General features: G+C 36.2%; 1 protein-coding gene across 1 annotated transcript in view; it reads left to right on the top strand.

Moving 5' to 3' along the window:
* SOHLH2 (spermatogenesis and oogenesis specific basic helix-loop-helix 2) overlaps positions 1-17,724 on the top strand; it is a 52,884-nt gene that overhangs the window by 17,317 nt on the left and 17,843 nt on the right. Inside the window, exons 3-6 of the mRNA XM_072720016.1 lie at positions 2,654-2,715; positions 2,792-2,896; positions 4,847-4,946; positions 6,611-6,721. Of these exons, the coding sequence (XP_072576117.1) occupies positions 2,654-2,715; positions 2,792-2,896; positions 4,847-4,946; positions 6,611-6,721 (378 nt within the window). The remainder of the gene's footprint in view (positions 1-2,653; positions 2,716-2,791; positions 2,897-4,846; positions 4,947-6,610; positions 6,722-17,724) is intronic.

Here is a 17,724-nt window from a genome sequence, read left to right as displayed (position 1 = left end):
TCTTTTTTCTGTTAGCCTAAACTCCTCAGAATTCATAGAGCAGAATCAAGCCTGAAGAAACCTCAGTTGTATGTATGTCACATGTTAGCAATATTCTGCTTGTTTGAAGTAATTAGTAAATATTCCGAGGTGTTTATTTCTTAAAGAAAGTTCTTCGTCATGGCTACTTTTCTCTACCATCAGTTCTTGCTGGCCTAACTGCAATACGGTCTCCCAAATCCACCCTTTGACATCACCCCCTGTCCATCCCATCATAGAGTGGTCTTTCTAAGATGCAAATACAGTCCTGTTAATAGCTTAATAGCTTCCCATTGTCCATTTTAATAAAATACCAAATCTTTAATTTGGCCTAAAGGCCTCTGTAACTTCTCTGGTCTTATGTGTCTCTTCCTCAGATGCTCTCTACCACTTTGGACTTCTTTGACTTTCTCAGACTTACCTGTTTTTTCTATTCTAGGGCCTTTTCCCGCAGCCAGTTCTGTTTGTCCAGAATGTACTTTACTTCTTATCTGTCTCTGCCCTCCCACTCCCCCAATTCTACCTGTTGTATGATTAACCCCTAGTCAGCCACAGAGGCATTTCTGCTTAGAAGCCCGAGGCTGCAGAGTAAGGTCGTTCCACAGGTATAGACTTTCCTGGCCCCTGTGGCTTTCCTTCACACTAGGCACATATTTGGCTACTTAATTAATTATCTACAGTGATTTGTTCAATGTCTGATCCCCTCAAGAAACTATTAACTCTGTGAGAGCAGAGACCTGTCCATGATATCCCCTAGAGCCTAGCACAGAGTCTGGCACACAGTGGTTCTCGATATATGTGACTCAGATATATAAATTACGTATGCAGTTGACCCTTGAACAATGTGAGGGATATGGGCACCAATTCCCTGCACAGTCGAAAGTCCATGTATAACTTTTTTGCAGGGGATATTTTTTATTGTGATAAAATCACATAACACAAATTTTTACCATCTTGTCCATTTTTTAGTGTTCAGTAATGTTAGGTGTATTCACATTGTTGCTGATATATGTTGTCATATATCTCCAGAACTTTTTCATCTTGCAAATCAGAAATTCTGTTCCTTTTAAACAACCCTTTTTTTTTGGTTCCTCCCTGTATCCCCTGATAACCACCATTTTACTTTCAGTTTCTATGAATTTGACTACTTTAAACACCTCATATAAGTGGAATCATATAGTATTTACTTTTTTTATAACTGGCTTATTTCACTTAACATAATGTCTTAAAGGTTCATCTGTATTGGAGTATTTAACATATTTTCCTTTTTTAAGGCTGAATAATATATTCCATGTATGCATATAATACTGTGATGGTTGATTTTTATGTGTCAGCTTAATTGGGCCATGGGTGCTCAGACATTTGGCCAAACATTCCTCTGTAAGGACGTGTCTGAAATACTTTCACATCATGTTCATAGCAGCACTATTCACAATAACCGAGAGGTAAAAGCAACCCAAATGTCCATAGAGAGATGGATGGATAACAAAGTGTGGCTATATTATTCTGGATTCTCAAGAAACAGAACCAATAGGATGGCTATCTATCTGTCTATCTATGTATCATCTATTTGTCCATCTGCCTAGAGGTAGAGAAGGAAAGAAGTTGATTTATCTTAAGGAAGTGCTTCATGCACTATGGAAGCCAAGAAGTCCCAGGATCTGTAGTTGGCGAGCCAGAGACCCAGGAGAGACAATGTGTAGTCAGTTGAATCTGAAGGTCTGAGAACCAGGAAAACTGATGGTATAAATTTCATTTGAAAAGCTGGCAGTCTCAAGACACAAGAAGAGCCCATATTTCCATCTGATTCTGAAGGCTGGAAAAGGCCAAGGTCCTAGCTAAGTAGGTCAGGCTGGAGGAGTTCCTTCTTACTCAGACTTTTTGGTCTATTTAGGTTCAATTAATTAGATGGAACCCACCCACTTTAGGAATGGCAATCTATTTTACTCAGTATATCTCAATTCAAATGTAGTTCTCATCCATGTATAACTTTTCTTTAGAAATTAAAATGGTGGCATTAATACGGAAGTTTAGTAAAAGTAGCATCTCAAATTAGCTATGTTTAAAAAGACCACTTTTATTCTTGCTTAAAAAAGAGCCTAAATCTTATCCAGATTCCAGACCTAAGCACTAGTTTACAAGAAATATAAGAAAAAAAGAAATATTTAAAGAATGCTGTGGGGATGAAATCATTAAAATGCAGAATGTGAAAAATTCTGTAAGATAAATGACCCCTTTTAAATATATATATAAATAAAGAGTAAGATAAAAAGAAATAAAAACAGAGGAAAGGGAAAATTGAATCTTGATTTGTATAAACTAACAGTTTAAAAAAATCATAAGATGAGGCAGCTGGCTGGCTGAGAGGAACATGCAACTCTTAATCTTGGGGTTGTGAGTTCAAACCCCATGTTGGAAAAAAACAAAAAACAAAAACAAAAAAAACAAACCCCATATTGGGTGTAGAGCTTACTTAAAGAAATAAAAACTTTAAAAAATAAAAAGTAAAAAGGGATCCCCAATTTCTAAAGAAATAAAGAAAACCACTCTAGTTTAGTTCTTAGTAAGGTAAAATATCGAATCTAAATTTTTTAAATGATGATTTTGCTTCATTTTAACACTTTTTTCCTCTCAGATTTGGCAAGAAGAAAAATACACATTTGCTGTTTGTTTTTATAACCCCTGAAAATTTTAGAGGTATGTGCCTGCTGGACATATTGTTTTTTCTCCAAATAGAAATCATAAGGTCAATATTTAAAACAAAAATTCTTAGGTTGTGTTTCAGGGCATGGAGCTGACATTACTTTAAGTGAACCACTGACAATCGAGAAAATGAGTATTGTGGTAAAATATTGGAAAACCTATTTCTCAAATACTGGTGAGTGAAAACGAGATTTCCAAAGGTTTGAAAAGTTCTAATTAAATTCTACAAAAACTATATTTATACATTTTTTTAAATTTTTATTTATTTATGATAGGCACACAGTGAGAGAGAGAGAGGCAGAGACAAAGGCAGAGGGAGAAGCAGGCTCCATGCACCGGGAGCCTGATGTGGGATTCGATCCCGGGTCTCCAGGATCGCGCCCTGGGCCAAAGGCAGGCGCCAAACCGCTGCGCCACCCAGGGATCCCTATTTATACATTTTTAAGTTGGTTTTCCATTGATGCCTTTTATTTGCTAAGGATTAACTATATGCTGTGTACTGTAAAGAACATGTAATTCCTATTAATTATAGTGTAAAAGGGAAAAATGAAAATAAACATGTTCTCTACCTGTAACAAAAAAATTTACAACTTCCAAAATTTAAAATGTGTTGCCCAAGGACAAATGCAGTGTTGTGGCAGGCACAGGGTGTTTCTTTTTAGTGCCCCAGGTGCTGCTGCCATCATTTCTTATTCTTCAAAATGGAATTAATCGGGATTCCTGGGTGGCTCAGTGGTTTGGCGCCTGCCTTTGGCCCAGGGCGTGATCCTGGAGTCCTGGGATCGAGTCTTGCATCGGGCTCCCAGCATGGAGCCTGCTTCTCCCTCTGCCTGTGTCTCTGCCTCTCTCTCTCTGTGTCTATCATGAATACATTTTTTAAAAATGGAATTAACCATGCTGTGTCATTGTATGAGTGTCTAAAAGGCAGGGCCACTAATTTTGAATTATCTTATACTTTCTGCTTTGCAAAACGTTTGCTCATAACTTAGTCTACTTAAGTTAATAGGATGGTTGTCCCTCTCTTAGATTTTTAGACACAGATAATTGGTGTCAATGCTTCCATTAGATCTCACATTTCTAAACTCTTCACCTATATTGTATTAGGTGTATCACCAGCATCTAAACATTTAAGCTAATTAAATTAACTTTAATTTGACTTATAAAAGGATAGACTCCAATTTCTTTTTTTTCTTTTTTCTTTTTTAATTTTTCTTTTTTCTTTTATTAAATTTTTCAGACTCCAATTTCTGAAATTAAATTCTACTGGAGTCATTGTTGGTCAATGAGTATTTATGGTTTTTCTAGGCCTGAGATACTGATGGGAACTTTTAAAAATTAAGATGATGTTTTTCTTAAAAGAGGCCTGAAAAACACTTTAAGGATGATTTCTATAAACTCACACTCCAGATGATATAGGACAACCCTCCTTCTTTCGTGTGTGTGTGTGTATTTGTGTGTTTTTAACATTCAGGGAAGATTAGTGAGTCTGTTCTGTAACATTCCAGTGACTCTCAACCACTACAGCTTCAGAGTTCTTTCTGGAAATGGCTAACGGGTGACCCAGATCCTCTTTGCAACCTCTCATTTGGCTCTCGGTGGAAATAGAGCAGCTGCTTATCACCACCTGTTTAACACCCTCCCTATTGGTCATAACCACATCTGCTTCTGGTCATTTCATCTTTGCTTTGAGGATAAGCAGCTGCAAAAAAAAAAAAAAAAAGGACAAAAGAGAAAAAAACATCAGATGTCATATTTTGACAATACGGCTGCTTACTGCAGACTCATACATATTTTCTATCCTTGACATTTACCTATAAATAAGTTAATAAGTAAACTCATTTGAATGTGTTTTAAGCACACCTGCCACTAAGTTTAGAATCTAGTTGAAAGAGGATGTCCTGGAGTGAACAATGTATATTTTCATTTTGTGTCCTAACTTGGGTGGTTTCATGTTTTACAAACTGAAATCTATAAATTGCTATCTATTTTAAAAATATTGCTTTGTAAAATCTTTTGAGTAAAAAATGGCAACTGCTTTTTGATTAGGACTTGTGTGTATGATTAACATTAACCCCTCTCCCCAGTGATTTTAGAATTAAAATAGTCCCCACTTTAAAACTTTCAGTTAAGAATGAATATTCTATGAAGCCCGAAGAACCTGGATTGCCCCTGCAGAAGTCCTGCAGTGAACAATTGGGATATTTTTCTGCTGATCTATTTGCTTGGTTAGTTTTTGTTTTTGTTTTTACTTTTTCATAATAACAACTTTTACTATATAATTTCTGAAGAACTTATTGATTGTGGAACACTAGTTCAAGTGCTAGGGGTGATCCAAAAGGAAGAAGAGGCTGTGTTATAAAAGAGGAATGTGACTTTTTCTGTGTTTCAGTCCTGATCTGGGATGGAGGGTAGTGAATACTTGCAGAAGTATTCACTTCAATCTAAGGAAATACTTCATAACAATCGTGGTTGACCACAGGGACCAGGGTGAATTGCAAGGTAGTATGTTCCCAACACTGGATGTATTAGAGTCTGGGTTATCATTAATCAAAGTTTAATAATAGCAGTGGTATTCACACCTTTTGGAAACAGTAGAATCTTCTTTAAACAAAAATTTTACTTATAACCCCAGTATTTAAACAGATAAGAGTGGCCCCAGATGTTATCTTCCTACTACTAAGCTTCTCACTGACGTTCTTTTTTGAATTCATAAATCTATCCCCCCAATTACTGAAAACAACCCTTAAAAAAGGTCTCTTTGTCTCTGTCTCCATCTCTCCCTTCCTGAGATATTATAACTGGTATTCAAACCTCCATTGGATAAGCAGTTGTCTGGGGTCATACTTTTCTAATGCTGATGTTATCTACTTATAAAAATTCCGTTTTTGTGAAATTTTTTTGTTCACTGTAAGCTGATTTCCAAGGAGATTTTAAATGGAGCATAGGGCTACAAAGAATGAATGTAGCTACCAAGGACATTGGTGATGATGGTGAGAATTTTGAATAAGTCACTTCCGGAATTTGTAGAATGTGACCATCAAGTATTTGTAGAAATGTGACCATATACTATTTTGAAGGAAAAGACTTGGCAACCAATAAGTGTGGTCAAACCAAAAATGTGCTCACTTAAGTAGTACAGAGATATTAATAGGTCTCTTAATCTTATTTAACATTTTAACCTGAAAGAAATTTATTGTATTAAACCTTATCTGAAATATGAGTTTGGGAAGGGTTTTGGAAGGCTCTGTGATTTTCTTACATTACTTGCAACTTCTTTTTGAACCTTTCTTGTCTTGAATCTTTATTTTTCCTCAGAATCCTACCACTACAAATAGAAATACATTTTCAAATCAAGTTGTAGACCTTGGAATAAAATGTATTAGGTTATAAGTTTCTTAGGGAAATATTTTAAAAAAACATTCATTAAAATGTTTAGAGAAGCTTTAGAAAAATGGTAGACCAGAAGATATCTAAATGGAAGGAACCTGACCTTTGCTGATCAAGTTGGAATAGTGTACTATGGCCCTTTAATCCTTTGTGTTTTTTTCTTGTAACACACTTTTAATACAGTCGTATAATTTGGAGTAGTCGTAATCAGTGAGGTCAGAATATTTTAATTCTGCTTGTATCTGTTACTCTTTGTATATTTTAGAATTTTGATTAGTCATTGGATTTATGATGATCTTGATAATAAATTCTTTAGAGTCTTTGAAATAAAACATTCTGCACCAAATAAGTAAGGTAGTGAAGTGCTTTGATATTTACTGCACCTTTGCATGAAGCAAGGGACTTTGAGAAGTAGCTTTGATTAATATATTGGTGCTTATTGTTTAATATTGCCTGACAATTTTCCTCTTAAATCTGTGACATGATTTTCTCTTGTTTCTAGCTCTGAAGCTCTAAGAAATGACATTGGGCTTGAATTAAAGGCTCCAGTGCCAGATTCTGAGAAAAGCAAAAAGATTTCTCTTCTTCATTCAAGCAAGGAAAAGCTGAGAAGGTGAATTATGATACAGTCTGTTTTTAGTATTATCCCTTTTACTTTCATGAATTTCATAATTTTTTGTAGTACTGTTAAAAGTCTCCATGAAACTGGTAAATCTGGCAACTAAATACATGCCACTCATTCATTCACTCATTTTTTCATTTAGCAAATAGCTGTGAGTATCTGATATGTGCCAAAATATGATTGGAGAACTAAGATTTAAAAAAATTCTTGCCTTCAAGACCTTAGTCTAGTGCTCAAATAGACTTTTAAGTAGGCTATTAGATAGAAAATTATGTTTTCATAAATGTCATGATAGAGAAGAACACATAGTAAGCACACTGGGAAAGTCACCTAAGACAGAATGAGGGAGGTGGAAGGCTTTGTTGAGGACATGATAGCTAAATTGAGCTTTAAATGAAAAATGACTATTAATTTGGTTTAAAAGTCAGGGGAGGATATTTCATGTAGCAGGAATGGCAGATACAGAGGCTGACAGTATAAGAAAGTTTAGTGAATTTATGAAACTGCAGGTGTATCCATGTACTTGGCTATAATGGCACAAGTGGGAAGAGGCAGGAGGCGAGAAGTAGTAGGTAAGGGTGTTGCACATCATGTTAAGGAATTTGAATTTGAATCTGAAACTGTTGGGGAAGCTCTGAAGGATTTTTGCAAAGGAGTGATAATGATAAGATTTGCATCTAGAGTGAACACCCTAGCAAGATGTTAGTGAATTGAATCCAGAAGCCTGTGGAATCTGTCAAAAGAAGTGATGAATCCTTAATGATGGTTTTAGAAACAGGAAAAGGTAGAATAAATAAACCAATTCCAGATATACTAAGTGGGTAGATTCAGTGTAAGCTTGGATGCAGGAGGAGTCAAGTGTAACTTGCAAGTAGATGTTGCATCTACCAGCTGACTGGGAAGTCTGGTAGAATGGCAGTCTGGCAGTGTGAGGTGATTTTTGCATTTGTTGGGTGTGAACACTCCAGGTTTACATGGAGCTGCTCAGTCAGGAGTTGGCCTTTAGGTTCTAGAGAAAAATTTAGGCTACAAATATGGACTTAGAGTTTCAGGATACAGCATCTACTTAAAGCAGTGGATGTAGGGATGGATATGATGACTTTGTAGAGCATGTAGAGAAGAGATAAGTGGAAAAAGGAGGACCTTGGGAAAAGCCTATTTAAGGTACAGGCAGCAGAGAAGAAATTGGAGAAAAGAGAGATCCAAAAGCCAAGAGGGAGTGGAATTGAGAAGACCAGAGAGAAGAATTTCCTAAAGGAATGACTGTTTAAGAATATCACGTGACACAGAGAGCAAGTAAGGGGAGAACTAATAATTAACAATTTATCTTAGGCAAAACCTAAACATCATTGGTCTTGGCAAAAACATTTTCCATTAGCATGGTTAGGGAAGAAGCACCATTGTGGAAAGATGGAAAATGAAAGGTGGGAGCACAAATGAAAGTAAAGAGAAAATGAGGGTGTGTGTTATGTAAAAGGAGATATAGAGTAAAATGAGAAATTTTGATAAGATTGAGCCAGGCTTGAATAGGTTTATTTATATTCCAAAAGAAGTAGCTGGAAAAGATGTATTTATGGTATAAAAAATGAAACAAAAATTTATTCACTTGAAAACATGACTTTATGGATTAGCAATTTGAGTAGGGCTAAGTGGGTAATTCTTTGTTGTTGTTGTTGTTAAAGATTTTATTTATTCATGAGAGAGAGAGAGAGAGAGAGAGAGAGAGGCGGAGACACAGGCAGAGGGAGAAGCAGACTCCCCGCAGGGAACCCACTATGGGACTTGATCCTGGGACTCCAGGATTACGCCCTGAGCTGAAGGCAGATGGTCAACCACTGAGCCACCCAGAAAAGTGGGCAATTCTTTTGCCTACATAACATCAGCTGGGGTTGCTTGGTAGTATTCAGCTAGTACATGGTCTAGTCAGGACAGTCCAAGACATTATGTCTGGAGCCTCTGCAGAGATGGCTGGAAGTCTAAGCTCAGCTGAGGCTATCAATTGAAGCTTCTTCAGCATGGTAGTCTCAGGGTTGTCAGGCTTCTTACATGGTAGCCCAGGATTCCTAGAATGTTCCAAGAGGCAGGGAGAGAAAGCCGCCACTGTCTTAAGGCCTGGGACAAGAAACTGGCTCAGTGCTATTTCTCCCATGTTCTACTGGTCACAGCAGTCAGAGAACTATCCCGATCTGAAGGAAGGGTACATAGAACTCCACCTCTCAGTGGGTGGAATGTCAAATAATATTAATCCCCTAGAGCTGGAGAGGGAAGTTGATAATGGACTTGGCATCCCTAAGTATATAGAAGCTTATGGAATCTAGAATCAGGTGGGAGGATACCTCTTCTACTGAAAATGGAGAGAAAGAGCTAAAGCCAAATGTGGATAAAGATGAATCTTTTCATGGGGGCCAGAAAGGAGGGAGAAGTTGAGTAATTTCTGCCAAATGACCTCCATTATCCACTAAAGACTAACCAGAGGGTAAATGGGTTTGAATTGGTGAGATGGGCTGGTGGATGGGCTAGTTTGGCCCAAAAGACCTTCACTCACAGGTTTGCTGCTTTGGCTGAATGAAGGTAGTGTCTGCTGGCTAGTGCTAGCCCATAGATTTCACTGATCTGCACTGAATGAGAAAAATACAGTGCAATGAGTATTTTTAAAGCAGTATATTATACAATTTATATTCTAAGATTGTATTTTCCATATTTTATTTGGTGTTAAAATTATGATATTTCTAAACAGTTGCAATGAGAGGATATTGGGAGATGCTACCTCTCTTTCATTATTTTTCTTGTTGAGATCTAACATTAGAAGCCTTTTATTGGTCCTCCAAACTTCTGCGTTGAGATTTTAAAATTTTAATGGTTGATGAAAACTAAAATCTGAGAATCCCTCATCTACCAGGCTAAAAAGATGCTTTGGAAGCTGTGTACCCCCATAGCGTTATTTATAGAACTAGAAGTCTTAGTTTCCCAAAAAGGAAAGCTATAACCAGGCACCCCATCTTTCCCTTTAGTGATTTGCTTGAGACATAACAGAAAGTAAAGAATCTGTCCCTATTTTTTTTCCTTTTCCTCCTCTTTTTTTTTTTAAATTTTTATTTATTTATGATAGTCACAGAGAGAGAGAGAGAGGCAGAGACACAGGCAGAGGGAGAAGCAGGCTCCATGCACCGGGAGCCGGACATGGGATTGTATCCTGGGTCTCCAGGATCGCGCCCTGGGCCAAAGGCAGGCGCCAAACTGCTGCGCCACCCAGGGATCCCTCCTTTTCCTCCTCTTAACTCTTCTGAGTATACCTGTGAATCTTGAAATGGATGCTTATACTCTGTTTCCCTTCCTCCTTCTCCCCCCAGCTTTACATATGCTTTTGTTTTGTTTTGTTTCATTTTTTAAAATATTTATTTATTCATGAGAGACACACAGAGAGAAAGAGAGAGAAGCAGAGACACAGGCAGAGGGAGAAGCAGGCTCCCTGTAGGGAGCCTGACATGGGACTCAATCCCGGGTCTCCAATATCACACCCTGGGCTGAAAGCGGTGCTAAACCACTGAGCCACCAGGGCTGCCCTCCATTTGGTTTTTTAGCAGCATAAGGTAACATGATGTTGACTAATGTTAAGGAGATAATGGTTCCAGCTAATGGTTTTGAATATTTTCATTTGAGAATTTTTTTAAAAAAATGAATCTAATAACTCTGTTTTCTTTATCAGAACAGATTAATAAAAATTGGCTACCTAATTCTAATATTCTTGGGGAAATCCCATTTGTCATACATATTTTAAATATATTACATATGTTTTTATCTTGTTGAGGTATACTTTTCAGACTGATGCCATCATTTTGTTTGTGTGTCCATGGATCTAAAATGATGGTGATTTAATAATTTTTGGAATGTCTACTCACTTGAAAAGACATGAATATGAGATAGTCTTTCACAAATGAAGGCTTAGAAATTCAAGGAAAGTAGAACCCCAGGAAGTTCTCAGAGGGTCCCAAATCCTATCTGGCCAAAAGGCCTTCCTCTGTGAACTGTTTGCTTGAGACATATTTGTACAGAGAGACCCAAGGACTTAATTTGGGCCGAGATCTTTGGCCTTGGATCCCTTACAACTTCTCAGAATCACTCTTAACTGGGGGAGAATGAAACCAGGTTGGTTCTTTTCCAGACTTATTTGAATTAGATCATAACCAAGCTGGCTGCTGGCTACTATGTTAGATGATAAAGACAAAACATGCCCTTTGACCTGTTGTTGTCTATTGCTGTTCCTTACACAAAAGAAAAAGAAAAAGACACTACTAGGGGCACCTGAGTGGCTCAGTTGGTTAAGTATCTGCCTTGGTTCAGGTCATGATCCCAGGGTCCTGGGATCAGCCCCACGTCTGGGCTCCCTGCTCAGTGAGGAGCCTGCTTCTCCCTCCCTCTGGTGTTCTCTCTCCCTCTTTCTGTGTCAAATAAATAAAATCTTTAAAAGAAAAAAGAAAAAGACAAGACTCTGTGGTGTTTCTGGAGCCTGTTAATCCTACTTTGTTGAGCCAACAATGACCTCCTTCAAAGTTTCACTAAACATTTCCTCCTTATTTTTGTCTTCTGTCTTTTAGTTAAAAAAAAAAAAATCATGGTATAATTAACATACAAGGAAATGCAATGAAGTTTCATACAATGAAATCTTCAGTATCTGTCTTTAAAATCTCTTTCATTAAGTGTTTGGTTTTTTTTTTTTTTTTTTGTCTACCTTTCTACTGGGTTTTTCTGGGGTTTTCTTCTTACTAATTTTTAGAAATTCATTGTATGTTCTGCTACTAGGCTTTTGCCAAATATCTATATTGCAAATATCTTCTCTCAGACCATGTGTGTTGATATATACCTATTTTTAGTTCATACATAAGACTTGAAAGAAATTCTGCTTGGAGAGGTCACTTTGAGTTGTGTCTCGCTCAAAGGACGAAACTTTACATAATCTATTTGCTCCACTATCACTTAGGATACAGGTCTCCTATTTTCCTGCCTATCCTAACCTCAAGTTCCTAACCTTGATGTTGGAGCCAGAAAAATTTGAGAAGCAATGAATAAGGCTAGATCCATAATGTTTGCTAATACATTTCATAACCTTAGGAATATTAGAGAATTTAGGATAAAGAGTTCCACTTGATTGATGTCAGAAGATTAAATTGGTGTTTCTAAGAAGTCAGTTGCATGTATTTAAGTGTATGGTTTGATGCATTTTAAAGAGATGGTTTATTACCCACTGCTCCTAAGAGGATGAGGTATTAGCCCTATTCAAGGGCTACATAAGGAAGCACCAGGGTTGGTCATGAGGGAGACAAATGCATACACCCATCTAAACCGCAACATTTCCGTTATATTAGAATGTTCCCCTGTGTATTAAGCATGTCTTTTTATTCTGATGGCTTATCATCGGGAAACTTCCTGACCATGGGGAGACTGCTCATCCCAGGGGTAGCCAATTTCTAGAAATAGTAAATGACTTGCCAGTGAGCATGCCTTGCATATGTGCAAACTGACCAACCCAGAGACTATCCGACACCCACCCCCTCTATCTGGCTCTTATGCTCCAGGCCAATATTCCCCTGCCCTTATCACCTCAAAATGATGTGCTACCACGCAACTTTGGACACCCCTACATCCCAGAGCTTGCTGAAATTATTCAAACTAGCCAGTCCAAAGCCTGCTTGCCTACATTGCCTGTTCCTTCTCTCAGAAACCATAGTAAAGGCTCTTGCCCTCATTTTCTTTCGACTCCTCCTGCCTCCTAACTGCCTCTGGTGCTTTCCCATGTGGCCCTATGGGGTGTGAAGTGGCCCCCTCCTTTTGGGAACTGTCAGTAACCATCATTTAAAGGCAACCATCTCCTGATCTGTTGGCCTCACCATACCTGAATGATCATAAAACATGCAATTTAAATTTCCTCATGCTCTTTACTGGTCTATCCTTTCCCATCCTCTAGAGGCAGATACTCTTCTGATTCCTATCACTATAGATTTGTTTTGCTTGTTCTAGAACTTTATGTAAATTGAACCATCAATATGTACACTTAGGTCTGGCTTCTTTCACCCAGCAAACATTTTAAATTCATTAACATTGTGTGTCTTAGTGATTTGTTCCTTTTTACTGTTGAGGAATATTCCATTGTGTAAACATACCATACTTCAGTTATTAATTCTCTGGGTTTTATCTATCAAGAATAAAGCTACTATGGGGGAGCCTGGCTGGCTCAGTCAGTAGAGCATGTGACTCTTGATCTCAGGGCTGTGAGTTCAAGCCCCATTTTGGGGTTAGAGCTTACTTTAAAAAAAAAAGAAGAAGAAGAAAGCTACTGCAAACATTCTTTTATATATATTTTGTGAACTTAGATTTCCATTTCTCTCAGAAAGAGTTGTGTACTGCAAGGTTGGTGTATGTTTCTCTTTTTAGGAGACCTCCGACCAGAAATCTAAAATAGCAGCACCATTTTGCACTCCCACTAACAATATATGAGAGTATTAGTCGCTCCATATCCTCATCAACATTTGATATTTTTAGTCTTTTCTGTTTTAGATGTTCTTGCAGTTGTGCAGTGTGATCTGTGATTCTAAATTTGCATTTTCCTGGTGATTGATGAGGTTGAGCAGCTTTTCGTATGCTTTTGGCCATTTGTATCTATTTTTTTATGAAGTCTGTTCAAACCTTTTGTCCATTAAAAAACTTTTGTTCACTTATGTTTTTGTTATTGAGTTGTAGGAGCTCTTTAATATTCTGGATTCAAATCCTTGGTCAGATTTATGTCTTGAAATATTTTCTTCTAGCTCAGTGTTCATTTTTGTGAACTGTTACCTCTTTTGTTGAGCAGAAGCTTTAAAAATTTTTGACAAAGTCCAATTTATCAATATTTTACAATATGTATTATACTTTCCTGTATTAGTAATCATTGCCTACTATTAAGTTGCAATACGTGTTGTCTATAAGATGTTTTATAGTTTTAGCTTCTATGATTATTTATCTTAATTTTTATGGGATGAAGTGTTGAGATTGTTTAATTTCAAACGTTTCAGATTTTCAAGATTTTGTGAGAAAACATTCCATTCTTTAGTGAATTGCTTTGGTACTTTCATAAAAATCAATTACCTTAGGGAAGCCTGAGTGGCTTAGTGGTTGAGCATCTGCCTTCAGCTTGGGTCATGATCTTGCAGTATCAGGGTTGAGTCCCACATTGGGCTCCTTGCATGGAGCCTGCTTCTTCTCTGCCTCTGTCTCTGCCTCTCTCTCTGTGTCTCTCTGATTTTTTTAAAAGATTTTATTTACTTATTCATGAGAGTCACCATATAATTATATATATAATTAATATATATAATATAAAAATATTCATGAGGTCACCATATAATTATCAGTGTATTTCTAGATTACCTGCTCCACTGATCTACTTCTCTATCTTCTTCACTTCAGTATTACATTGTAGCTTTACTATTCTCATAATCAGATAAAGTTCTCCAGCTTGTTCTTCATTTTCAAGTTGCTTTGGATATTAAAAGGTCCTTTGGATTTTCATGTGAATATTAAAATAAGCTTGTCAATTTCTTCCTTTAAAAAATCCTGCTAAGATATTGATTAGGATTGTGTTGAATAAGTAGACCAGTTTGAGAAAAAATTGGTGTTTTCCATTTCGGTCAGTATTGATTCTGGCCATCCATCTCCAGTTTTTAAAGGTCTTTATTTCAACAGTTTTGTAGTTTATTAAGTTTCTGAATGTTTTAGCAGGTTTTAAAATTTTTTGTTGTAAGCAATTTTTTATTCATATATCCAAAATTTTCATAACTAGCATCTAAAGTTAAATTTATGTTGACCTACTATCCCCATGACCTAGCTTTATCTATTCATCACTTCTAGTCATTTTTTGTGGATTTCTCACATACACAATTATGTCATCTGTGAATAAAGACATTTTTCCCCCAATCTTTGTGGCTTTTATTTCTATTTCTTGCCTAATACCCTGACTAGATTCACCAGCTTTTTGAATTAGAAGTGATGCAAGTAGCATCCTTGCCTTGTTTTATGATCTTGCAGGGAAAGTGTTAAGTCTTTTCATTACTGATGTTGTAGGCTCTTTTTATACATGCTTTTTATCACCTTAAGAAAGTTTTCTTCTGGGATCCCTGGGTGGCACAGTGGTTTAGCGCCTGCCTTTGGCCCGGGGCGCGATCCTGGAGACCCGGGATCGAGTCCCACGTCGGGCTCCGGGTGCATGGAGCCTGCTCCTCCCTCTGCCTCTTTCTCTCTCTCTCTGTGACTATAATAAATTAAATAAATAAATAAATAAATAAATAAATAAATAAATAAATAAATGTTTTATTCTATTCCTACTTCAAGTGTCATCATGAATGGATGTAAAATTTTGTCAGTGTGTTTTCATTATTTATTAAGATGATTATACAGTGTTCTCTTTTCTGTTAGTGTACTGGTTATGCTGATTATTTTAAAATGCTATACTCTGTCTTGATGTATTCTCTTATTTGTTGCTAGATTTGGTTTGCTAATATTTCATTAACAATTTTTGTATCATGTTCATGAGGGTTATTGGTCTCTAATTTTCTTATGCCTTTATTGGATTTTGGTATCAAGGAGATGCTGACCTCATAAAATGAAATAGTCTTTCTTCCTCTTCTGTTTTCTGAAAGAGTTATGTAAGATTGATGTTTTATAGAATTCAACAGTAAAGTTATTTAGGCTTGGAATTTTCTCTGTGGGAAGTCTTAATTAAAAATTAAATTTCTTTAATAATTTTAAGACTAGATTTTCTGTGTTTTTCTTCTCAGTTGGTTTAATTTATGTCTTTCAAGAAATTTGTTTAATCCAAGGTGTTAAATTTATTGAATGACTTTTTGTTCATGATATTCTCTTATAATCTTTTTAATGTCTGCAGATCTCTGATGATATTCCTTCTTTCATTTCTGGCATTGATAATTTGTGTTTTAGTTCTTCTTGATCAGTCTAACAAGTGGTTTATTAGTTTTACTGGCTTTTTTCAGTGAGCAAAATTTTTTTCATTGATTTTTTGTAGTATTTGCCCATTTTATATTTGGTTCCACTCTGTCATTTCCTTTTTCTTCTCTATTGTGCTCTTTTTTCTATTTTCTTAGGTGAGAAACTTAAATCATTGATTTTAACCTTCCTTCCTTCCTTCTTTTCCTTCCTTCCTCCCTCCCCCCTCATCCTAAAGATTTATTTATTTTAGAAAGAGAGAGTAAGCAGGTAAGGAAGGGGCAGAGGGAGAAGGAAAGGGGAAAATCCTCAGGCAGACATCTTGATGAGTGTAGAGCCCAACACAGGGCTCAATCCCACAACCCTGAGATCATGACCTCATGACCAAAACCAAGAGTCAGCCACTTAACTGACTGGAAAAAAAGTTTGCAAAACATATATAAAAGAATGTTTATGATAAATTTTAAGCAATTTTTATTCATATATCCAAAATTTTCATAACTAGCATATACCTAGACTTATTTAACCAACTGAGCCACCCAGGTACCCCACCTTTTCTTCTTTTCTAATAAAAGCATTTAAAACTATAAATTTCCTTTATAAAAGTTTTTTCTTATCAGTGTTTTAAGTGTATTTCATAAATTTTGACATATTAGATTTTCACTATCATTTGGTTCAAAATACTTTTCTTTCTCTTTATCCCTTGTAATTTTTTCCTTGACCACTGATTATTTAGAGTGTGTAACTTTAATTTCCAAATGTTGGAGATTTTCCAGATATGATTTATGATTTAATTATATTATCATCTGAGAATATATTTGGTCAGGTTTCTATCCTTTGATATTTTCTGAGATTTGTTTTATGGCCCAAAGTATGGTCGCCCTTGATGAGTATTCCACATGCACTTGAAGAGAATATGTATTCTGCTGTTTGGGAGTATAGTGTTCTAAATATTAATAAGGTAGAATCGGTTAGTAGTGTTTTTCATATGTATTCTGTATCCTTATTGATTTTTCTGAGAGTTAAAATCTTTTTTTTTTTTGAGAGTTAAAATCTTGAGTGATGACTATAGATTGCTTTATTTTTCACTTCATTCCTGTCAGTTTTTGGTTCATATATTTTGAAATTGTTGGTTGCCTGTCTTTTTTTTTTTTAAGATTTTATTTATTTATTTGAGAGAGAGAGAGAAAGAGCACATTCAGACATATGAGTAGAGGGAGAGGCAGGAGGCAGAGGGCGAAGCAGACTCCCTGCTGAGCATGGAGCCAATGCTGGGTTCCATCTCAGGACCCTGAGATCATGACCTGAGCCAAAGCCATACGCTTAAACTACTGAACCACCCAGGCACCCCAGTTGCCTGTCTTCTTAATGAACTGTGCAAATTATCTATACTAATACTTCATCTTAAAATCCACTTTTATATTCATATAGCTTTCTTATGAAAGCATGGATTTTCTTTAACCTAAATATGTCTTTATACTTAAAGAATATCTCATGTAAACAGCATGTAGATGAATCTTATTTTCCTTTTAAATTTGCCCATTCTGACAATCTCTACTGTTCACTTAGAATATTTATTTTATTTACATATAATTACTGTTAAGTTTGATTTTAGGGATATGATTTTTCTGTTTTCACTAGCTCTATTTTCCTTTCCGTTTTTCTCCTCCATTGCCTGCCTTCTTTGGGATTAATCAAGTATGTTTTAGCATTGCTTTTTATCTCCTCTATTGGCTTTTGAGCTGAAATTATCATTTTTTAGTGGTTCCTCCAGGGTTATAGCATGCATCCTTAACTTACATAGTCTACTTTGATATTATGATACTTAATATACAATAGCATATTTCCACTTACCTTCTATTTTTGTTAGAGTTGTCATTTTACTTTTACATATATTATCAATCCCACATTTTTATTATTTTTGCTAAATTGTAAGCTGTTCTTCCAGTTATGTTTTGCTATGTAACAAATTGCCCTAAAACTTGGTAGGTTAAAACAACAGCCTATTTATCATATATTACAAT

The sequence above is a fragment of the Vulpes vulpes genome, chromosome 9 (assembly GCF_048418805.1).
Source record: "Vulpes vulpes isolate BD-2025 chromosome 9, VulVul3, whole genome shotgun sequence".
NCBI lineage: Eukaryota > Metazoa > Chordata > Mammalia > Carnivora > Canidae > Vulpes > Vulpes vulpes.
The sequence above is the reverse complement of the archived record's forward strand: the minus strand, read 5'-3'. Positions and strand labels throughout refer to the sequence as shown.